Source organism: Phaseolus vulgaris, chromosome 1 (assembly GCF_000499845.2).
Source record: "Phaseolus vulgaris cultivar G19833 chromosome 1, P. vulgaris v2.0, whole genome shotgun sequence".
In the NCBI taxonomy this organism is placed as follows: Eukaryota; Viridiplantae; Streptophyta; class Magnoliopsida; order Fabales; family Fabaceae; genus Phaseolus; species Phaseolus vulgaris.
The window spans coordinates 48,035,789-48,060,433 of record NC_023759.2 but is presented as its reverse complement, the minus strand read 5'-3'; the positions used below and the strand labels follow the sequence as shown (position 1 = coordinate 48,060,433).

Sequence of the window (24,645 nt, the reverse complement as noted above, 5' to 3'; positions counted from 1 at the left end):
AAATCTCTTTGTGGTCTCAAAGAGGCATCCCAGACATGATTTTCAACATTTTTTCATGTAAATCAACGATCCAAGACGAACGTCAGAGTCAATTGCCACGATGTTAAATTCTGGCTGATAAAGAAAAAAAAAAACAAATGTCAGTGGCATATTCTATTGTATCTCAATTCAATTGTAGATAGTACCTTCTCTGTCAATAGCAAATTATTTGGGTTGCTCCGCCATCCAAGTTGCTGGCAACAAAGTCGATCTTTGTTTCTCATTATCAGATCCAAGACAAACTATTCTTTGTTCACAAGACAAAATAATTCATCATTTACTGCTCTTTTGATTTATTTGGATGATATTCTTTTGACAAATGATTTGACTTAAAGATTGTCTATTACAACAATTTTGCATTAAAGATCTCGTTCCAAAACTGCTATTTACATGTCACAAAGAAAATATGCGTTTGATGTTTTGCAGGATACGGACTCACTCACAGGTGCTTGTCCAAACAAAAATTCAATGGAGCAATACCTAAAACTCACACCAGACGATGGAGAGTCATTAAAGATCAATAAAATACAAACGACTTGTGGGACGACTGATATACCTCAAGGTTAGTCGGCCTGACAAAGTATTTTTGGTTTGGACCCTAAGTCAATATATACCACTCCACGAAAACCTCATTGGGATGTCGCAATTCGAGTTCTAAAGCACATCAAAGGATCACCGAGACAAGGATTGTTATTGTCATCCGAGAACAATATGACATTGACAGCTTATTGTGACTCAAATTGAGGAGGTTGTGACACAACTCAGAGATCAATATCTGGGTATTGCATTTTTCTTGTTGTTCTTCTATTATATCATGGAAGTAAAAAAAATAGACAAATGTATCAAGATCATTGGTAGAAACATAATACCGCGCGATGACCAATAGAGATAGTTTGATTGCGAGATTTGTTGTAGGACTTAAAGGTGTCATTCTGGATTTCATGAACGCACAAAACACACATTGAGATAAACTGTTACATTGTGCGAGAAAAATTTAAGTTGGGATATTTTTAGGAATACACTTAGAGAACACAAGCAAGTTGGGTTCATGATATTCACATACGAAACGAGTATTAAGAAAATAATAATTATCAAATTATACTTAATTATTATTATATACGTAATACCATATTGTACGCAATTATATCAATTATATACAACAATTAATTTAAAAATAATAGAATTTCATAATCTAAATAATTAAGTTATAATTTGGAGAGGGAAAATCTCATTCACTTTATTTATTTATATATATATATATATATATATATTTCTTGTACATAGAGTTATGTAAATAAATAAATCTTAATTTTTCTTACTTTTTTTATATAATTTTCTTATAAGAATCCACAAATTAACGGACAACACCAGTAAAACCTCTTCAGGAGATTTGTCTCGATACAGTTAAAATGGTTTTATCAAACATATCAATAATGAACCGACTTCCCAAACTACATGATGCTATATGAGTGCAATAAAACAGCTTTTATTTAATCTAATTTATAGAATAGTATACTATATTACTTATAGAGAAAGTATTTATAGAGAAAGTATTATGATTTCAAATTGCAGTAAAAAAAATTGAGTCTAATTTTCTATGTATAAGAATAAGGTGAAAATATCAATGAAATTATAGAATTATATATATATATATATATATATATATATATAAATAAATAGATGTGGTTGTTTTTTCCAAGATTTGTTGATTAGTAATCCTGTCTTGAAGCGGGCGCAAAACAAAAGACCAATCTTTTTAAAATTTTCAATATAATTTGTATGAATTAGTATAAATATATGAACAAAGGGATTTGTCAGAGTTGAGATTTTCTAAATTGTTAGAAAAGAATGACTAATGAACAAAAATGAAAAGTTGTTAATGAAAGGAGAAAAATTGAAAAATAAATAAATTATAATTTATTTAAAAAATTGACTAAATCAAATAGATATAACTTTTTTTTAGTGATTCCTCAAATTGGAACACACTGCACTGATTTTATTTATTTATTTTCTTTTAACTCACAATTCATAGGATTAGATAATATTAAGGTTTGATTGTAATTTTAGTTTTTCATTTTTTTTCTCAATTTTAATATTTTATTATTTTAGTTATTCATAATTTTGGTTATACAATTTTTGTTAGCAATTTTGATCCTTTAATTTTTACTTATCCAACTTTTTTAATTTTTATTTCAATTATTCATAGTTTTTTTTTAAATATGAGACAATAAAATTGAGGAAAAAGAATTGACGGGTGTAACGTTTCTATTATAAGATAAAAAAAAACAGGACTTATTATCAAATACCGTTTGAAAGCCATTTAATTGAAGATAGTTAAGTATTCAGGGACTAAAATTATGTAAACAACTAAAATTGGCAAAAAAAAGAACTGAAATTGAAATTTTTATAAAATATAAAAGTCAAAATTACCCATTGACTAGTTTTTCTATTTATTTAGCACGTAAATGAGTTGTTTTCGTTTATATTTGAGTCGGAAAAATTATTTAGTTTTCAAATATTTTATTTATTAATTAGTTGATAATATGAAAAAAATGTTATTGTTGTCTTGTATGTTTGAACTCCTAAATTAGGTAAAAAGTATGTATAAAGGTTGAAGCACTCCTTAAATGTCTTGTTTTATTTTATTAATTCATTGTTGATAAAAATAAAATAAAATAAAAAACGAAAGTTTGATGGTCGAAAATTTAGATGATTTGACGACCTATCAGTAAAAGACAATATCCATGTCAAAAATAGTATAAATGGGTGGGAACTTTTATGGTAAAAGGTAATGTCATTTTTATAACTCTAAACGTCAGAGTGTAAGATTTGTAAGAACATTTGTAATAATAAATAGAATTTCAATTTATCTGAATAATTATTATTGTTGAAGACTATTTAGAATAATAAAATATAGATATTAACAAATAAATTAAAATATATTTATCTCATATAAATATAGAAAAATTATGTTATGATCAAGTGTACAATCTGAAAATAAACTTGAAAATAATTTAATAAATCATTAAATTAAGATTATAACTTAAAATAAGATAAAAATAATAATGTGAACCTTAATCTTTTTAAAAAATTATTACAAAATCAATAGAATAATTAATTTTAAAATAAGTTACAAACTCAAAAAAATAATTAGTTATAAATAGTCTTGATAAAATAAAATTGATAGAAGGTATTAGAAGAGAGTCTAACTGAAAAAATATTCTCATGTAGATCCAAGACTCAAGACCGTACACATTTTATTCTTATTTTGCACATCAGATTAATGAGACTTTATCAAATGCAAGTTAAGATCATATTCCTAAATGGTGCATTAACAGATAAGTATATTTAGAACAACTCCTTTAGTTTGAGATACAACTTATTATCAACATGTTTTCAAATTGATCGAATAAAGTCGAGAAGCACTAAACACATATACACATGTATATGGTTAAACACATGTTTGAACAAGTACTAAAGGCAAGTGAATAAGAATTGAAATAAGACCACCAATAAGTTTTAAAAATAATAGACACTACAAAAAGATAGTGAATATTTCATAATTATACATTTTTGTAAAACAATACACACCTTTATATGAAAGTATGTAAAAATTTATGTTTGTATATTTTAATAAATAAATAAACACCTGTTTGTATGTTATGATATGATTATACTTACAATTTTTTAAGAAATAAAGATAAATCTCTCACATCGAATAAACTTAGATATTTTATATATTTTATGAACAATTTTCATGTCAAAGCATGATAAAAAAAATTAATTAAATTTTAAGTATCTCATAGATTTTGGTATTTTTAATTGAGTTTCTATTAAAAAAGTTATCTTATATTGATCACTTAAAACATTTTTTATTTATTTTTGTCTAAGTACTTTGTTGTTTGATTTTTGTTGTCAATAGAATAACATGACTATTATTTGTTGGAGATCTCACATCGACTAGAGATGAAGACAATTCATTGTATATAAGTGGGTGCAAACCTCAACCTCATGAGTAGTCGGTTTTATGAGGTTGAGTTAGGCGTCCACTTCGTCTGATGGTATCAGAATCATTTAAAGTCTATCCTAACAAGTGTTTGTTGGACCTATCGTACCACCCACTATCAGGTCGTTATCAAATCACTCATAATATGTTATTCCACGCATGAACTAATAAAAGAGATAAGTTTATATGGGTTTCATGTAGATATATTTTTATGTTTTTTAGTTAATTTTTAACACTTGTCTATTTTTTTTGTTTTATATCAAATATTATATTTGCTGATAAAAAAATTAAATATTCTATTTCAAATCAAAATAAATAGTGTAAGTCTTTTAATAATTAAAATAAAATATTACATTTCCACACATTTGAATGGAGAAGTAATAAAAGGATTCTTTTGACAACATTTTAAAAATTAGGATACCATATTTTTTATTAAATTATCAAATAAAATAAGATATCAATGAATTTATATTATAATTTGGATTATTAATGTTGAAAACATTTTTAATGAAAGTGAGAAAGTGTAATATGTAACAAGTAAGGAATTCTAGTATGACTGTGTCATAAAAATGAAAAATAAAAAATAAAAGTTAGAAGCGAACAAGTTTGAACAAGATTTTTTTTTATTTGAATAAATAAATATTTAATATCAAGTTTCATTGGTGAGAATAGAATTTTATGAAACAACCATAGTCGAATAAAAATAAAAATTTCACTAAAAAATACCTATTTAGATTTTGAAAAAAAAAAACTATTCAATTATTATTCACTTGGATAAAAAGCGAGGCAAAACCCTTTTTATCCTTCCATTATTTGTTTTGTTTTTAATTTGACCGATCCGCGAAGACATCCCTGTCTTTGGCTCTCTCCACAATAGCAGATTTTTCTTTTTCTCCTACTTTTCTCGTGTTTCACTCTCACACTCACTCTCATTCTCCACACCCAATTCTCAGATCTTCTTTCGTTTCCACACTTGAATTTGTTTCTCCGTGGAATATTGAGGCATCCCAGCTAAGGGTTGTGCTGTGTATGTGTTGCCCCTTTTCACAAATTACTGCATTAATAACGAAAAGTATATGCATTGGATAATGGGTCTCTGAAAATAACTCAACAAGTTGTTATTTTCAAGGCAATTGTGTTTTCTGATTCTCCTGCAACAGGAAGCTCTTTAATTTTCAAAATGGGCCACTGAAACCAGGTAAGATTTCGATTAGCTGTTTTCTGTAGCTAGTTTCATTCAAAATGTTAATTGATTTTGGGATTAGAGATTTGGGTTCTAGAGTTGAGAGAACCTAATTGTGGAAAGATGTTAACTTTCATATCCGTAACACTATGTGGGTTGATGTTGTATTTTTCCTGAGATAGGAGAACCAGAAATGGAGATGGAGAAGAGGCGTTCCAAGGGAAGCTTCCTTAGCTTGTTTGATTGGAACTCCAAATCTCGAAAGAAGCTGGTTTGGAGCGATCCTGGTATTATTAATGTTCATTTTTGTTGTCATTGTTTGCATTCCATGTACACTTACTGATTGAACAGTGAATATTTTTCTTCAATGCTTTTGTCGCTCTCTCATGTGTGCCTATTCTAAATGCTTCTGTTACAATAATGTAGATATTTCAAAACAAGGGAAGGAAAATGTGGAGAACTTACAGAAGTCGCAGCTCACCAGGGTGTGAATTTGTTCCCTTTTTTGTACTCTGCTTGTTATTTGTTTTTATTTTTACTCTTAGTATTTTTTTTTGGGATAAATTTATCTATCCATACTTGTAGGAGAAGAAAATAAGTAGGAAAAATACATTAGGCATTTTGTCATAAGTTTTATATATTAGTTTGTTTTTTACTCATGCAAGTACTTATGAAAAAATAATTTAAACTGGACTACTATGTATTTTGATATTAATTGTTTTTTTTTTTTTGCAATTATTTCAGATAAAGGTGGATGAAATTGGAGCAAGTCCGAGTAACAGTCAAAGTTGTGATTTTGAGAGCACCCTTTCAATTTGTAGTGATGAAGGATGTGGGAGTAAAGCTCCTGGGTTAGTAGCGAGACTCATGGGTTTGGATTCATTGCCAGCTTCGGCAGTCACGGAGCCCTCCTGCACCTCATTTTACGGCTCTACATCTCATGGAGTCTCTCACTGTAATGAGGGTGCTGTTCATTCAGTGAATGAGTTTTTCCCTGCAGACTACATAAATACACTGCTTAAGCTGGAGAAGTCTCAATTGGGTGCCATGGACTCAAGGGCTAGAAAAGTGGAAAACCTTCCAATAAAGAGATTTCAAACTGAAATGTTGCCTCCAAAGTCAGCTAAACCCATTCCAGTTACTCATAATAAACTGCTGTCTCCTATCAAGAGTCCTGGTATTCTGCCATCAAAAAGTGCTGCCCATGTAATGGAGGCAGCTGCTAAGATAATTGAGGCAAGCCCTCAGCGGTATTTGAGGAATAGAACAGCTTCTACTAGGCCTTCATCTGTTCCCTTGAGAATTCTCAATTTGAAAGAGAGATTGGAAGCTGCACAATATACATCCGTGTCTGGAAAGCCTGTGAATATGAGCAAAACCTATCCTGCAAATGGCAAGCTTAGTGAGAGGAGTAGTAATTTGTCTAAATGCACTTCAGCATTCAAGGGTTCAAGAGGTTCAGAAAAAAATAGCTCTTGCCATTTAGCGAGTAAAGGAAAACCAGTTTCACTTGCAATCCAAGCCAGAAACAACGCTCATAGTAGAGATACATTGATTTCAAATGGTGATATGAAATGCATGAGACAGAAAGAGAAGAATGAGATGAAGTCAAATCAGCACTTGAGGAGCCAGAAACCAAGTACACAAAAAGCCATGCAGCAGAGACCTTGCTCAAGTCGGAATGACAATGTGCTAGGACAGAATAATCAAAAGCAGAATAGCATGACTGCCAAGTGTAAATCAACTTCAAAAATAGATTCCAATAAGCCAACAACACGAGCTCCATCTTCAGAAACTTTTGGAATAATGAAGACAACAAACAAGGGTGCTAAAACTGCCAAAATTCAGCCAAAAAGGTCAAGCACCAGGGCAACTGACATCGAAAAAGAGTTTCAAAGATCCAAAGCAGTAAGTACTTCCCGAAAGACAAAGTATATCAGCAGTGATGTTCATGAGGCTAGAGGTCCTGATAACGCAGTAAATAATTTTGGAAGTAAGTCCATTAAATGCAATTTTACTACTGATGGAAGTTTTGATCAGGATGCATTTAACATGAAAGAAAGCAAGGATGTTATTTCATTTACATTTACATCTCCCTTAAGAAGAAGTATGCCTGAGTTGTCTTCCGCTACTGAGCACGTCATCGGAACCAGAAATAGAATTGATGTAAACTCTCTTGGGCACAGTGATAGTTTTTATCCCAAAAAATTGTCATTATCTCCACAAGGGAAACATATGATAGACAGTGATGCTTTAAGTGTCCTGTTGGACAAAAAGCTACAAGAATTGACATCTAGAATTAACTTACCCCAATGTACCTTGGCTGCAGAGGGTAGTTCTTCTGGTTTGGGATCTAGTGTGCAAGACAAAGTTCCCAGTGCGGCAAGTACCATGCCTAAGGAACAAGACAGAAGCCTTTTCCCTGACCTGTTTAGTGATAAACTGGACAGCATTCTTGACTCTCGATCAAGTGATGATCCAGTGCTTAGCATGAATCAACAACTGCAGGTATCTCATCCCGTTATGTTTTCAGCTTTGTCTATTATGATTTTCAGTTCAAGTATTAATTATTGATACCACATCTTGCTTGCTTCCTGCCATCAATTAGTGAAGAGAATATGTTGAGGTTGGGAAGAAGAATGTTTGGAATGCATATTACAATTTTCTGGTGATTTGTTTGGGATGGTTCTCACATAATTTATAGAATCTGATTTTACAGATTAGGTTATATGCAATTTTCAGTAATCTTTAGACTGAGAAGAATCTCTTTGATTATCTTAGTATTCAATCACTTGTGCAGACGTCAGAAGCAAATCAAGATCCTAGCTGTAGCAGCAATAGTGAAAGTGGAAATGGTTCAGTTTGTTGGGGTTCTACTTCTGTTGCCGGTTTCGAAACTCTTGTCAGCGAAAGTTACTTGGATAGCGAAGACAGCGCTTATGGTAATGTTTTAATCTTTGTCTTTTCATTGCTGATGAACAAAATTTGTTAGGAACTAAAAAAATAGAAATAAAAACAAAATCTCACAATCCATGTTCCTTTTACTTATTTGGTAAGAAATTGCACGATGCTTTCAAAGAATTTTGAGGCATTGTTGTTTTTTGTGGAGAAGGAATTAGCTCTAGAACATCCTTTGCAGATGGTGTGAAGTTATTCTTCAAAACTGGATTATTTTGCATACTTTTTGACTCTTCTATTATTTATTCAAAATAAAATGTCAAATATATTTTTTCTGGATATGTATATTAACAACTTATATATTTTTCATTCATCAATATTGGGCTATAGAAGTTACAATTTCTTGCATTCCCTCAGAATAAAGGGACTTATCTGTAAAGTTGTAAAGCCCATCGGTTTCTTCCCTTTCTTCTTTCAGCCAGCACAATTTATTCTTCAATGCAAGATGAAGAAGTCTCTAGTTTTTCCCAGATAAGCGAATCTGTATCACTTGAAAGTGAGGTGAAAGGACCAGAGAAAAGCCCTTCCACATCGGGGGACGGAAATATGACTGTCAAACAAATGAGTGGAATATCTAATTCGGTTGATTTTAAAAGGTCAAGTAACACAGAACTTGAATATGTACAGGATATTCTTGGCAATGCAGAGTTTATGGCAGAAGAATTTGCCATGGGTCAAACTAGTACTGTAATTATGCCAAATTTATTTGATCAGTTGGAGAATCAGAATAGTATAACAGAAAACTATGGAGAAGAGTACTGTAAACTTGAAAGGAAGGCTATATTTGACTTTGTCAGCGAGTTCCTGGAGTTAAGATGCAAGCAAGCTTTCATAGGAACGTGCAAAGTGTGGCCTGGATGGATGATGTCTGTTCAGAGGAAAAGCTGGATGGCAGAGGAGCTGTACAAGGAGATGCTGAGTTTTAGAAGCATGGAAGAGGTAATGGTGGATGAGCTTGTCACAAAGGACATGAGCTCTGGATGTGGGAAATGGCTTGACTTTGATGTTGAAGCATTTGAAGAGGGTTTAGAGGTTGAGGGGGACATACTAGCTTATTTGATTAATGAATTAGTTTCAGATTTGTTACCTGTTTAACCCCTTGATGATTTCTGTGTGCTATACATATTCTGAGTATGAACAAAAAGAATATCATTCAATCAAATCCCCTTCAGTGTTTTTCCATTTGACTACAGTAATATTTTTAGGACTTTTTATACCAGTAGGATTCCTGTTGAATGGTGAGTGTAGTCATTGATTGGATTAGAAAATTTATATGTTAAAGTTAATGAAGTTCCCTGCCTTGTCGCTGTCCGAGCCTCTCAATAGTAAAAATTGTGTGAATATATGATGATATTGATGAATGAATTGTAAACCTTAAGATAGTCTAGTACTAGTTGGGATCATATGATGTATTCTGTTGTTATTTGTCAACTTCTTTCATTTACTTAGGAATTGAATTGGTCTTGTTTCTAACCACTTGATACTGTGGCCGTAGTCTGAAGCTTGTGGCTGTATTCTCCCCTGTAGATGAAAATATCTGAATTAGTTGGGCAACATCAAATCAACCACTGGTTTATTTTGTGAATGGTGTGAACAAACTACTTCTCTTTATAACCTATACATGCTAGCTTGTCACTGCCAAAGCAAGAAAAAGACAAATCCAAGCAAGGACTAACCAACCAACATATCATGTTTCCAAATGGGCCATGGCTCACTTCCCTCAAACATTATTAAGCATATAAGGGGTAAGGATTTCATTTTGATCGAAAATGACATCATTGGAGAACTTGGCACATGGCTTCTCTCTGCTGAAAGAGAGCTGGTCTTGTACACTTTCATTGTGTGATGTTATATCATGTTATGTTAACAACCCTCCTATGCCTTTTCTACGTTATTTCTTTCTTTCAACTTTCACCATTTCCCTTTCCTCCTTGTATATCCTAATCACATCGTTCTTACTTGCACTGTCATATCGCGCTTTCAATTCATGTTAATTAAAGTGAATCAGTATGGGTGAATCAAGTGCTACATTACTCAACTAATCTAATTTGTTACAGTTCAAAACAATTTAGATACAATTTTTATAGATCAAATACAAATAATTGGATTGAAGTCCAAATAGAAATTGATATCGATTTAAAAAAATGAAAATATAAAATAATTTGAAATAAATAATAAAACATATATTTAGTGTACATCAAACTTTATTCTAAATTCTAAATTTTAAATCCTGAATTTAAATTTAATATTTAATCGCATTATTTACATTTGTTCAACAAAGTTATAGAGTAGTTTTTTTTTCAATTATTTAGATTTAAATAAAATATTTAAAGATTTATGAGGCTTGTACACTTCTTCTTAAATGACGTATCCGTGTCGGACACACGTATCCGTGTCGACACTCGTAGGATACTTATCGGTGAAGTGTTCAATTCAAAAAAATATTTGTTGGATTTTTTAAAATCCTAGCACGGTTCTAACACAATTTTAAAAGGTATAAATACAATAATTTTATAAAAACTCAAATTTATTGTATAATTTTTTATTATGATTATAAAAATAAGAACAAATTCTTTTGAACCAGTCATGAAAAATATCTTCCTGCTCCCAAAAGAATCTGGACCATACTTTTGCACATAAATATTTATTTTTAATTTATATAATTCAAAATTATATAATATATAGATCCGTGTCTCCGTATCCTACATAATTCATATTAGCTATTGGAAGGACACAAAGTAATATTTATTGAATATATATTGATTCGGTCGGTCATTGGTAGTCGATTACGTCAGCAGCAGATAACCACGTGGACCACTCGCAGGGTGACACGTGGATCAGGTGGCAGAGAAATCAGGGAGGAGATCACCCAGAACGGTGATCGGTGGGTAGTAACCGAGTGGCCACCGACAGATCAGTTCCAAGATAAACACCTGGGGGGAGAACGCGAGAAGCAATAGAGCACCGATCAGTCATCGGGTGCATGGTCATCGGGGTTTCGTGTTACACGCAGTTAAACTGGGACTGAGATTCCCAGCGAGAGCGTTACACATGGACCTCGCATGATCATATCTCAGAGAAAGAGGAGCTGCTCGCCGGTAGAATCGTGCACGAGAGTGGCCTGAGGGAGTTAGTAAACCGGTCAGTGATTGGTGACTCTCTTAACCCATTACGTGCATGACATCGTGAAGGGGAAATCGTTTATGCAGAGAGCAATGCTTGGTGAGTGTGCCTAGTCCAGCCACACCTGGCGTTCTCCTGGGAGTGTGCGATTCACCCAGATGGAAGAAACGCGCTAAGTTACTCCGCAAGGGAATAACTTAGGCGCACAAAGAGATGCGCTAGAGCCCTTCAGGTAGTGGCACGTGTACGGTTAGATGTGAGTTGCATGCCTCCACGTGTCACCATCTGAGAGAGGCGCGACCAAGATAAAAGTGCACTCCACGTCGTGAAAGGTACACACCCACGTTTTTACTCATTTTGGTACGTTTTCGCACAATAGCGTAACAGAATTCTGACACACGCAGAGGATAGCGTAACAGAATTCTGTTAGGCACAGACACAGAGAGAGAGAAAAAAGAGAATCAAAGAGAGATTCAGTGACATTTTTGTTGGTGGTTCTGTGACCTAACTTGAGCGTCGGAGTGCAAACGGCCGCTAGAGGCGCCGTCTGTGTGTTTTGCAGGTTGCGTTTGAAGTTCCCGGAGAAGGTTCTAAGAGCATTCTTGCGGATAGCACAGTTGCATAGGCGGGGTAAGGAAGCGACAAAGCAATTCCTCCACGCTTGAGTTGACGACAGGATCATTTGGCGCCCACCGTGGGGCCCTGTGAATCGTGGTCCCATCCACACCAAAGTTTATGAAGTTTCTCAAAGTTTTTGCTGAGTTTTTTGCTGAGAAAATGAGGAGAACCAGACAAACATCACCTGCGCCATCTGCTGAGGAAGGAGCTGTGACAATGGTGCAGGTCCTGGAGATGATGCGTGCGCTGCAGGACAATGTCGCAGCGTCGAGAGCTGAACAAGAGAAGATGCAGGCGGAGTTGGCTGCATCGCAGAGCAGGAATGATGAGCTGAATCGCGTTAATGAGGAGCTGAGAAGGACGTTACAGGAGCAGAAGGAACGCGCAGTTGAAGAAAGGATGTCGATGCCACCATCGCCTCCGAGAGCGTTCCCTATGCCATTATCCCCTGAAATCATGAAAACCATGGTGTCTCCCAACCTGGTGGGAGTGAAGGCGTCGTTCACGGGGGTAGAAGATCCAGAAGCGCATCTGACGGCGTTCCACACTCAGATGATGCTGTCTGGGGGCTCAGATGTCGTGTACTGCAAGATGTTCATGAGTACACTGAGTGGAATCGCCATGGAATGGTTCGTGAGTCTGCCAGAGGGTCATATCACGTCCTTCCATCAGTTTTCGAAGCTTTTCACTGAGCAGTATATCGTTAACAGAGCACCTTCAGTGGTGTCGTACGATCTGTTCGATGTACGCCAATATCAAGATGAGTCGCTGAAAGACTACCTCAACCGCTTCGGAGCACAAGTGGTTAGATTGCCCAGCAAGGACGAGGATATGCTGGTGCATGCGTTAAGAAGGGAGTGCTGCCTGGTCCCTTCAGTGAGTCGCTCATCAGGAGCCATCCCAGCACCTTTGCGGAGATCCGGCGACGCGCAGTGGCGCACATAGTGGCAGAGACAGAGGTTTCTGAGAAAAGAGGAAGTACTGCACCACCGAAGCCGCGTGGAGGACAGGGGAAGCAACAGCAGCAAGCGAGGGTGCATGAGGCAAAGGAGGGAAAAAAGGTGCAGGGGAAACCTCGTCCTTATGCACCCAGGAAGGACCAGTGCAGGGGGCGTGCAAGGGAGAATAATGCACCCCTAAGATACGATTTCATGGTAGAGTTGGCGGATCTGATCGCCCTTCCTGCCATAGCTGCAAGACTCCGAGTACCAAAGAAGACAGATAAGGTACTTGGGAGGAAGAAGAACGAGTGGTGTGAGTTTCACCAAGCCTTTGGCCACACACTCCACTCCTGCTTGGCGTTGGGACACCAACTGGCGGAGTTGGTAAAGTCTGGGTTCCTGAACCTGCGGGAGGCGCAGGGTGATCGCGCATCGGGGGCCCAGGCAGGAGAACAACAGCATGAAATCCCTGTGCACGGGGAGGTGCGAACGATTGCGGGAGGCTTCTCCGATGGGGGGTGCACCGCATCACAAAGAATAAGGTATGCTCGATCGGTTATGGCCGTGGACTCGGTAGACGAGGGTCATTTCCCCGAGGTAGACATCACTTTCAAGAAAGCTGATCTACAGGACGTTGTACCGCACGACAACGATCCTGTGGTCATCTCCCTCATCACAGCAGGAAGGCGAGTGCACAGAGTGCTCGTAGACCAAGGGAGCTCTGCAAACGTCATGTTCTGGCCGACGTTCAACAAGTTGCAGCTGTCCCCCGATCAACTAAGGTCGTATACCGGGTGTCTTTACGGCTTTGCAGGGGATCAGGTAGAGGTGCGGGGGTACATTGAGCTGAGGACGACGTTTACCGATGGAACAACAGCCCACACAAAAAAGATAAAGTACTTGGTGGTGAACGCCCCTTCTGCGTACAACATCTTGCTGGGAAGGCCAACACTCAATAGGTTGGGTGCAGTGCCATCGACGAGGCACATGAAGCTGAAGCTGCCGTCGATGGAGGGGACCGTAATAACCATCAAGTCAGATCAGGCTGAGGCTAGACGCTGTTATGAGAGCAGCCTCAGGCAGAAGAGGAGCATATGCCATGTCACCTCAACACCACCACCAGGTGTGCTCGAAGAGCGATCGGTGGTTAGGGGAACGCATGGCGATCAGGAGATGGAGGATGCTACGCTGGGGGGCTCCCAGGTAGCTCAGGTGGAAGCGGAGGAGGAGGGCATGATCACTCCTCGCGAGTCAGGGATCGCGAGGGCGGTCATCGTCAGCGAGAGAAGACCCCACCCAGCTGAGGGGTGGGTAGAAGTAGATATAAGGGGGAAAAGGTTCAAGTTGGGAGGATCGCTCGACGAAGAAGAACGAAGGCTGATCGCCGGGGTGATCGAGAAGCACATGGGCGCGTTCGCATGGTCAGCATCTGACATGCCAGGAATCGACCCTGACTTCGTTTGCCATCGCCTGTCGATGGATCCTAAAGTTCGACCTGTGCGTCATAGGCGAAGGAAATTCAACGAAGAAAGGAGGAAAGTGATCCACGACGAAGCGCAAAAGCTCCTTGCCGCAGGGCACATCAGGGAGATCCAGTATCCTGAGTGGCTAGCGAACGTGGTACTGGTGCAGAAGTCAAACGACAAGTGGAGGATGTGCGTGGACTTCACTGACCTCAACAAGGCATGCCCCAAAGATTCTTACCCTCTACCCAGTATAGACGCTCTAGTGGATAGCGCATTAGGGGGGAAGCTACTCAGCTTCTTGGATGCATTCTCAGGATACAACCAGATCAGAATGCACCCCAGGGATGAATGCAAGACCTCATTCATGACTAAACGGTCTTGCTACTGCTACAAGGTAATGCCGTTCGGGCTGAAAAATGCGGGGGCTACCTACCAGCGACTTATGGATAGGGTGCTCTCGCCCATGCTTGGAAGGAACGTGCATGCATATGTAGATGACATGGTGGTCACATCCCGAGAGAAGGAGCATCATGTGGCCGATCTGGAGGAATTATTCACCACCATCGCCAAGTACAGGTTGAAGCTCAACCCTGAGAAATGTATTTTTGGCGTGGAGGCTGGGAAGTTCTTGGGTTTCCTCCTGACAGAGCGTGGAATCGAAGCTAATCCAGAGAAGTGCGCAGCAATCGTGGCGATGAGGAGTCCAACGACGGTAAAGGAGGTGCAGCAACTCACCGGTCGGTTGGCAGCATTATCCCGATTTATGTCCGCTGGAGGGAAGAAAGGTCATCCGTACTTCCAGTGTCTTAAGCGCAACAGCAGATTCCTTTGGACACAGGAGTGCGAGGAGGCCTTCATCAAGTTGAAGGAGTACCTGGCAAGCCCACCAGTCTTGCGTAAACCACAAGTGGGCATCCCTCTTCGTCTATACTTTGCTGTGACGGAGAGAGCAGTCAGTTCAGTCCTGGTGCAAGAGCAAGATCAGGTTCAGAAGCCTGTGTACTTTGTGAGTAAGGTACTGCAAGGCCCTGAAACAAGGTACCAAGCCCTCGAGAAGGCTGCCCTGGCGGTGGTATTTTCAGCGAGAAGACTCAAACATTATTTTCACAGCTTCACAGTAGTGATAATGACAGATTTGCCCATCCAAAAGGTGCTAAAGAAACCAGACGTAGCGGGAAGGATGGTCAAGTGGGCGGTGGAATTGTCAGAGTTCGATATTCAGTACGAGCCCTGAGGACCGATAAAGGGGCAGGTGTTCGCCGACTTTGTGGTCAAGCTGTCGTCGGTCGCGACACCTTCAGAAGGTTTAGACTTCCGATGGGTATTATCAGTGGATGGCTCCTCCAATCAGCAGAGGAGCGGCGCTGGGGTCATTTTGGAAGGCCCGAACGGAGTGCTGATCGAGCAGTCCCTCCGCTTTGCCTTCAAGGCTAGCAACAATCAGGCGGAGTATGAAGCCCTGATCGCAGGAATGTTGCTAGCAAGAGAAATGAGAGCAAGAAGTCTGGTTGCTAAGAGTGACTCTTTGCTAGTCACCGGGCAAGTTACAGGGGAGTTCCAGGCGAAAGATCCCCAGATGGCAGCTTACCTGGAATACGTACAGCTCCTAAAGACGTCCTTCACCGAGTTTGAACTAGTTCATGTGCCGAGAGAGCAAAATGCCAAAGCAGACCTGCTTGCCAAGCTGGCCAGCTCAGGCAAGGGGGGAAAACAGAGGACCGTCATTCAGGAGACCTTGAAGGTACCGCGAGCGTTCGTGTCAGACAACCAGGTACTTTAAGTGTACAAATCGATGGAGCGTCTGACGATCGGTCATCGTCACTGACTCAAGAGACGTTGAAAGCGTCGAGGGTTAGAGCGCAACCGGCAAAGACCGATGAGGCGATGGAAGTTTGCACTGTTAGGGAGCCCGACACGTGGATAACACCGTACCAGTTGTACTTAGAAGATGGTGTACTCCCACTTGACCCGACAGAGGCAAAAAGAATAAAGAGGAGCTCGAGTAAGTTTACTTTGATTGATGGGAACCTGTTTAGATTTGGGTTTTCTCATCCTGTGCAGATCTGCGTGTACGGCGAGCAATGCACTAGACTCATGTCAGAGCTACACGAGGGGGTATGCAGAAGTCATGTAGGTGGACGCACTTTGGCAAGTAGGATCCTCCGCGCGGGATAGTACTGGCCAACGCTGAAGGAAGACTGCGTGAGGTATGCTCAGCGTTGCAAACAGTGTCAACTTCACGCAGACTGGCATAAGGCACCTCCCGAGGAGTTGAAGTCCATCCATAGCCCGTGGCCATTTCACATATGGGGAATCGACATCCTAGGACCTTTTCCCCTGACGATAAGGCAGATGAAGTTCCTCATCGTGGCCATCGAGTATTTCACCAAGTGGGTGGAGGCAGAACCAGTTGCGCACATCACCGCACAGAAAGTCGAGCACTTTGTCTGGAAGAACATTGTCTGTCGTTTCAGAGTACCCAAGAGGCTGGTCTCCGACAATGGCACCCAGTTCACAAGTCATCAGCTAAGGAAGATGTGCGAGGAGTTAAAGATACAACAGGTTTTCGCCTCGGTGGAACACCCACAAACCAATGGGCAGGTGGAGTCAGCCAACCGAGTACTGCTCAGGGGGCTGAAGCGAAGACTAGAGAAAGTTAAAGGAAACTGGGCAGAGGAGGTCCCCAGAATCGTATGGTCCTACCATACCACTCCACAGTCCAGCACCCATGAGACACCCTTTAGCCTTGTCTACGGGACAGATGCCATGATTCCCGTGGAGATACAGGAGAGCTCTCCCAGGTTTTTGAATTTCATTGCCGAAGAATCCAACGAAGAACGAAAGGTGAATCTCGACCTACTGGACGAAGTGCGAGAAGAAGCCAGAGTTAGTGCTGAAGCCATCAAGAGAAGAGTAGAACGGAGGCACAACTCCAAGGTGAGGCTCAAGCGTTTCCAGGAAGGTGAGCTGGTGATGAGAAAGGCGCATCAGAATGAGATGGAAAACAAGTTGTCTCCAAAGTGGACAGGTCCATACAGAGTGGTTGAGGCATCGGAGAATGGAGCTTATCGGCTGAAAACTCTGGATGGAGGAGCAATCCCCAGAACGTGGAACGCCACCCACTTGAAATTTTATTTCAGTTAAGTTGTAAAGTAGTTGCGTTCTCGCGCTAAAGACACACTCAATGTATATACTGAAAACAGTTGAACAGATAAGGGGGCACTCTTTTCCTTAAGGAGGGTTTTTAACGAGGCCACCCAATGAAAAGATTATCAGCATATCAAGTGTGCGAGAGTTTTCAAGTTAAAATCCTCCTCGCCCCAGGTGCGAGTGCAGGTGATCGGTTAGGCCTTATTCGCCCTAGGCGCGAGTATGGGCGCTAATATAAGTCCTCCTCACCCCAGGCGTGAGTGCAGGCGACTAGGGTTTGAAAAGCCAAGGGTGCTAGTAAGACCAAGAGAGGGAAAGGAAGGATTTCGACAAACGTCCTTACCCATTTGGCATATACCAATGTTGGCCCAGTAAAGCTCTTAGTTTAAACCCTTCTCACCCCAGGAGTGAGGCAGGAAAAGAACGACCCGATCCGCCCAAGGTTGATGACCTTGGGGAAGGTAAGAGGGGCTATCGAGAAACACTCTTCTTCCCCCAAAACAAGGCATCACCTCTGACGATTGATGTCAAAGTCCTCTATGCACTTAGCGCTAGAGTGACAGAGAAGCAAGGTGAAGACCGAAGAACGATGACTGATGAGTTGTTGGTGGATATGCTAGTGGGTAGTGCCTTGTCGGAGGAAGCTTTTCCAAACAAGTTCTTACACAACAAGCCGAAACAGACAGACTATGCCTAGTCAGTCATCTAGTACGAAGCTGTGCATAAGAACTGTTAAAGACAAAGCTAAGGGAGTTGTTAGTCGTGATCAAGGTAGAGGCCAAGATCAAAGAGTACAGATTGCGCTAAACCTAAGCTAGTTAACAGTTAGTTGTGTGCAAAAAGAAAGATGAAGCTTAAGAAGATACGAGAGAAGAAACATATAGCTGAAGCAAGTATATATTCACACCAAGGTCTATACAAGTTTCAAGTACAAGAATTGTGCAGAAATATGAAATTATGAGAAGAAAACTCAAGAAGGAGGAATGAGCTTGCCATCTACCACTTTGTGGTAGATGCTGAACTGCGTAAGGTCCAAATCTGGAAGAACGCAACGAATCTGCTCGAATGCCAGCTCGAACCCATCAGCAAGGGCGTCAGCACCCACGTTCATAAGTTCGGCGTTCTCAGCTTCGAGCTCTTGCTTTGAAGTCTCCAAGGCGTTCTTCTCAGTGGTGAGGGAAGCAATGGAAGAGGCAGCTTCTTCCAATTTGCCCTTTGCTTCGGCAAGCTCGACCTTCACTGCAGAGAGCTCGCTCACTGCCTTCTCAAGTTTCTTCCCCCCATCAGTGGCCTCCTCCTTGGTAGACTTGAGATCCCCCGCTAGTTGTGAGTTCAGTTGGCGTAGGGAGGAAGTCTCAGCCTCCAGGTTGATTATCTTGCTCCTCAGCTCCACCACTTCGCTGTCCAGAGTATTGACAGCTTGCCCCATCAAGATCTCAGTCTTGATGGTCTCCTGGACCTGCGATAGGTACTCTTTCCTGGATTTTTCCACTGATAAGTGTCTAATTTCAGTAATATTTCATATTAAAATATAGGCACTTATGAGGATTTATTGCTAATTTACATATAAAATAATCCCTAATTTATGAATTTATACCTTTTTACATTTTTTATGATCTTTATTTGAATAAGAGTATTTTATTCCCAAATTTGGTGTTAATTGCAGATTTCTAAGGAAGATTGGAGATTTGGATTAAAGATGAATGATTTGAGCTAAAAAGATAAAGATAGAAGGTGCCAGAATGGAAAAGATGCAAAGAAAGATTGGGCCTTTTTTATGTTTTATCATTTAGCCCATTAGCGCGACATAGGAAACAACCTAACCCTAGAAAACTAGGATAAATAGAGGGCTAGAGGCTCAACCTTAGGGTGCCAGATTGAGAGGAAAACACCATAGTGTGAATTGTAACCCAATTGGGAGAATGGAAGGTGATAGAAGTATGCGTGGCTAATTCTACCCTTTGGGATTGGGAGTAATCTGCTCAAACTCTTATGTATTGAGGTGATATTTTATATATTAATATTCAGTTCTTGATTGATTATTGGTATTGTTGTTTTACTTTTAATTCTCCGTGACAAATTGAGAATCTTAAATCTGACCGGGAGGTATTTTTAGGGTTTGGACCTAAACAACAATACTTAACATATTTGAGTGCTAGGAATAGACTTGAAATGTTAATTGCTATTAAACGTCTGAGCTTCGTTCTAAGTTGTTCTTATAAGTATGCGAGGGATCGATAGTTAGGGAACATTCTTAAGGATTTTATATGCGAGGAATCGAAATAAATGATTTTTATACGGGCATCAATTTCAATTAAAGAACTTAATATTAACATGCTAATCAAAATACATGAGAGTGAGAGAGATGAAACTTAATCCCAATTTTTCCAATTGAAGCAACTAATTCTTTGTTTGTTTTCTTATTGATCAGTGCCAACATAATCACTTCACACTCTTTTTTATTGTTCTGTTGTTATATTTAGCGAATATTGTACTTGATGATTCACTGTTCTTTGTGGGATCGATATCCGTCTTTAGGGACAATTATTACTTCTGACAAACGCAATGCACTTGCCGTAAAAAGTCATCAAGTTTTTGGCGCCGTTGCCGGGGACAAGTTTGATTTGTTGAGTATAATTTCCTAAATATTGTGAATATACTAACTATTTTTTTTTTTTATGTGAATATTTTTTTTAGTTTCTATTTTTTTTTAATTTGAATATTTTTGTAAATATTTTGTTTTTCTTTTTAGATGTCAATAATTTTGTTTTTTTGTTTTCTAGATTTTTTTATTATTTTGTAAAGATTTTGTTTTTTTCTCTAGTTTTGAGTACGTACAAAGTTTTTTTTTTAATGTGAATATGTTTGTTTTTTTTTAAAACTGTTATTTTTATGTTAATATTTTTTCTTTTAAGTTTTTTTTTATTTGTTTACTTTATCTATTTTGTTTTGTTATATTTTATTTTATTCTTTACTTTTTTGTTTTTATATTGTTTACGTAGTTTTTTTACTGTAATTATTTTATTTTGTTTTGATTTTTGTTTTTATTATATTTTTATTTTATTTTGATTTGAATTTTGTTTGATCATATTTTATTTTTACGTTTAGCTTAAGTTGTTTATTTAGAGTTTACGTAGTTTTTTATTTATTTATTATTTATTACTATTAGTTTCTGTTTTATTTTTGTTTCATTTTTTTAATAATTATTTATTTTATTTTATTTTATTTTAATTTTAATTTTTAGTTTTATTATTATTTTTGATTTCATTCTTAGTTTTTATTTTACGCAAGTTGTTTTTCTATGTATTATGTTTTAGTTTTCTTAGTTAGTTATTTAATTTTGTTTATTTTGTATATTTTTAGTTTTTATATATTATTCTTGTTTTTATTTATTTTATTTTTCTTGTTGTTAAAAATTATAGTTTTATTATTTTATTTATTTTTTAGTTTTTATTTAAGTAAGTTTTTGTTTTTTTTGTTCTGTTTTTCATTTACTATTTATTTCTCTTTCTCTTGTTATTTTAAATTTTCTGTTTTTCTTTATTTCATTTTTAAAAAAAAAAAAACTATTTACTTGTTATACTAATCTTTGCTTGAGTTGTCTTATGATATTAAGAAAACAAGTTTTTATACAATTGAGAAGACAACCCAGAAGAATAGAAGTTAAAAATAAAGAAAAAAGAAGCAAGGAGAGAAGTTAGAAAAGACTGAGAGATGATGATGACGGTACCTATCACCAGTTGAGGGAGAACATATGGTTTTAATAATGAAGTGGCTAGGAAATTCTGTCTAGCCAATCACTTCTATCAAATAAGCCCAACTGGTAAACCATGGAGAATTTCAAGGGAAACCCAACCTATGTTATGTATTTTGACCTGGGGACAGGTTTTATTATTTAGGGGGCAGATCCAGCAAATGAAACAAAGACTGTAGATAAAGATCTTAACAAAAAGCTGGATGATTTCTTAAGAAGAGAGGATTGAGCAAAAATATGGTTTTATCTTTCTAATTCTCTTTTCTTTTCAGTTATTTGAATTTTGTCTTATTTTATCTATTTTATTTTTCGGTTATTTTGTTTTCTGTTTATTTTCTTATTTGTTTAGTTTGTTTATATTGCTTATTTTGAATAAATTTCTTATTAGTTTGGTAATTTTAAGTCTTGAATTATCTTTCTTGACTAAATTTCAGTTTTAATTTGTTTGTTTTCTAGTTTATTTTTTTTTTCAAACAAAAAAGAACTAGAATATTAATTTTGAATTGTGGAAAAAAGAATTTGTGTTTAAATATTAAATAGTGAGATGAATTAGACACAGGTTAGAAAAGAAAATATGATTGAATCCCTATTCAAATGTAGTTAAAATATGATACATGAAAAGTTAACAGGATGATTGATTATGACAGATAATGACAAGACAAAAAGGAATGAGACCATTTAAACCAAGTGAGTGTGTGAACCTGAAACAGTTTTTGAGGGTTTTACTGATGAATTGACAGTTGTGGTTGCTTAATTTTTATTTTTGTTGCATCATAAAAGAGCATGAAGATGATTGAGGCATTTTTGTGTTAATTAGGAGTCAGGGCCAAAAGGCCAACCTTTATATTAGAATTCCATTTTTTTTATATCCCCTTTGGGCTAAGAATTTTTTTGTTAATATTGCACCTTAACCTTTATTGATATAATTTTCTACCCTTTAGCATGTCTAAGGAAGGAGAATATAAATGCAATACATATAGAAAAGGGAATGGTTGGTTCTGATTTTGAAAGTTCAAAAAGTTGAAAATAGGAAGAATCTTTTCCTATTATTGAAAAAAAAAGAGAAACAAAAGAAGAAAAAGAAATAAAAAAAAAGATAAAAAATTCATGAAAATCATGAAAAGAAAGAAAATGGGGAAAAAGGTGACATCGAAAGAAAGTGGTAACTAGATAATATATATGTTCTTTATAATTGAATTGTAGGTATGTTCTTCTTCTTTAAGATGTGCATTTTGTTATCTAAGAAAAACCAATATTTTTTGGAAGCCCAGCCTCATTACAACCCTGGAAAAGACCTCAAGATTCATGTTTCTAATATGTTTGTGATTTGAAGATGAAATGAAAAGCAACTGTGATTTGTTATGATTCAGTGAAAATATAGAGAAACACTTACCCGTGAGCATATGAGAAGATATTCCTTGATGAATTGTCATTTATTTGTTTTGATTTGATCCTGGAAATTGATTGTGTCTATAATTTTCTATATTTGAATTTGGAAGCATCATAAGTTTCTAATTTGATCTGTTGTTTAGTGAATTAAGCTGTTTGATATTTAAATTCAAATATATTCATTTACTTTGCTTGAGGACAAGCAAGATTCTAAGTTGGGGAGAGGGATTTTTCCACCGTATCCCTCATCAGGGCTATGGACCCTTGGGCAGCCTCAAAGTCACTCTGCAGTGACTCCTTGTCGTGCTCAAGCTCCTTGACCCTCTTCTCCAAGACCAGTTGCTTGCGGTGCTGGGTGGAAAACTCTAGGGAAAGCACTATCTGCTTGGCCAAGTGCATGTCCACCTCTTGCCCACTCCATTCGAGAAGCTCCCGGCTGCGTATGAAATGTCGAACCAAGGCAATGACTCGACTGAAGTTTTCATTGCTAGCACCAGAGCTACTTGGCTGCGAGCTGGCCTCACCACCTTCAGCAGTAGCAGCAGAGGTTGGCGGTGGTGGTGATGCAGGAAGTCTTGGGAAACCCCCCGAGTGGGCAGAATCACTCCCAGCAGGTGGAGTGGGTTGACCAATAGCTTGGCCCGCTGGGGGTGGGGGTGGAAGTGATGCTGGAGACGGAAGTTGGGGCGTTGGAGATGGTAGGCACTGAGGGGAGGGGGAGGAAGTTGGTGCTAGGGCAGGTTGAGTAGGAGGAGGTGGGTGTGAACCCTCCTCGATCTGCACCACTTCGATTTCCCCAGGCCTAAGGGATGAAGCCCCCCCAACCTCTTGGTGATAAGAGGAGAGCCAGAACTCTCCTCTTCGGTTGAGGGGGTAGGAGCAACAGCGGCCGCAACATTTGCGGGAAAGGCCTTTGCTAGCCTTCTTCTCTTCTTCTCTAGCTCGGGGCCTTCAGCTGGCGCGACCGAGAGAGGTGGAGCCGCGATGGGCTCGGTGGTAGAGGAGGAAGAACCAGTCTCCTTGGCACCCCTGGTCCGGGCAAGCTCCAGTAGTGCCCTCCTCCTATCTTTCCCTGAAGTCATGTCTACATCAAGGGTAAAAAGAAGAGTTAGATGGCATAATTATGCAAGTGGATAAAATGTTATGCAAGTATGCATGAGAGTGTGCAAGTATTCTAAGAGGTGCAAGAAGAAGAGCCTACCTATGTACTTTTTCAGAGACACCACATCAAACTCGTGTTTGATGAGAAGGGCCGAGTTATATTTTGCCCCTAGGAGCAACCTACACAGCTCGCGCTCGTAGGGAGTGATGGCTTCAAGGCCCCAGGGCTTCTTAAACTCGACTCCAGGAACCCAATAAAGGGGAAACCCCTCGAGCAGCGTTGGGCTTTGCTGGGTAGCAGATATCATGTAGAACCTGCCCTTTCAATCTTTAAACGATTGCTGGTATAGGCCCAAGATCACTCGTCCAACAACTCCATTCAGGCTGACCCAGGACCTATCCCCAGGGTTCTTCGCCTCGAAGAAATGTAGGAAGACGTCTACAGAGGCGTTATGCCCAAAGTAGTTGCAGAGGATCTCGAATGCCCGTATGAAAGCCCAGGCATTCAGATGGAGTTGGCAAGGGGCGACGTTCAACTCCATCATCAGCTCCTTCTCAAAGAAGGTGAAGGGCAAGTGCAGCTTCAACCTTTTGAAGATGGCGGAGTATATGAAGGTGAAGGACACCCCATTGGTAGCCCAATCGTCCGCGCAGATTGGCATCCCTCAAGGAGGAATGCGTATACGAACGTTGAAATCATTCTCCTTGTCGATGGCGCAGGAGGGCTCATCAGGGTCGTTGCTCAGAAGGGTTTTGAGGTGGCCTTTCGGTAGTTGAGTGGAAGTTTCGGCCAGCAACGCCAGGGGAGCCCAATCATGGACCCTGGCGTTGTCCTGATAGGAAGTTGCATCAGGTGGAGGTGACGCTGGTGCACTTGCTGAAGGTTGTGCACTAGAGGATGAGGCGACGATGCGAGC

At 38.6% G+C, this 24,645-nt stretch overlaps 3 protein-coding genes across 3 annotated transcripts; 2 read left to right on the top strand and 1 right to left on the bottom strand.

The window, feature by feature from the left end:
• The first annotated feature begins 4,849 nt into the window (after positions 1-4,849).
• Positions 4,850-9,368, top strand: LOC137814912 (uncharacterized). The gene is made up of 6 exons (XM_068617859.1): positions 4,850-5,243; positions 5,411-5,515; positions 5,655-5,713; positions 5,973-7,736; positions 8,029-8,170; positions 8,605-9,368. Exons 2-6 carry the CDS (start codon positions 5,422-5,424, stop codon positions 9,279-9,281), a joined length of 2,736 nt encoding a protein of 911 aa, XP_068473960.1. The 5' UTR covers positions 4,850-5,243; positions 5,411-5,421; the 3' UTR covers positions 9,282-9,368.
• Positions 9,369-12,086: 2,718 nt separating this feature from the next.
• LOC137816101 (uncharacterized) lies at positions 12,087-13,694 on the top strand. Its single transcript, XM_068619195.1, has 3 exons — positions 12,087-12,731; positions 12,782-13,573; positions 13,683-13,694. Exons 1-3 carry the CDS (start codon positions 12,087-12,089, stop codon positions 13,692-13,694), a joined length of 1,449 nt encoding a protein of 482 aa, XP_068475296.1.
• Positions 13,695-18,454: 4,760 nt separating this feature from the next.
• On the bottom strand, positions 18,455-18,913 carry LOC137816100 (WEB family protein At5g16730, chloroplastic-like). The gene has a single exon (XM_068619194.1). The coding sequence runs from the start codon at positions 18,911-18,913 to the stop codon at positions 18,455-18,457; it is 459 nt and encodes a 152-aa protein (XP_068475295.1).
• Positions 18,914-24,645: the final 5,732 nt, after the last annotated feature.

Coding starts and splice junctions, on each gene's coding strand:
- LOC137816100 (XM_068619194.1), bottom strand. CDS start 18,913: ATGGGGCAAGCTGTCAATACTCTGGACAGCGAAGTGGTGGAGCTGAGG.
- LOC137816101 (XM_068619195.1), top strand. CDS start 12,087: ATGAGGAGAACCAGACAAACATCACCTGCGCCATCTGCTGAGGAAGGA. Junction 12,732..12,781: donor ACCGCTTCGGAGCACAAGTG/GTTAGATTGCCC, acceptor TGCGTTAAGAAG/GGAGTGCTGCCTGGTCCCTT.
- LOC137814912 (XM_068617859.1), top strand. CDS start 5,422: ATGGAGATGGAGAAGAGGCGTTCCAAGGGAAGCTTCCTTAGCTTGTTT. Junction 5,516..5,654: donor GCTGGTTTGGAGCGATCCTG/GTATTATTAATG, acceptor ACAATAATGTAG/ATATTTCAAAACAAGGGAAG. Junction 7,737..8,028: donor GCATGAATCAACAACTGCAG/GTATCTCATCCC, acceptor TCACTTGTGCAG/ACGTCAGAAGCAAATCAAGA.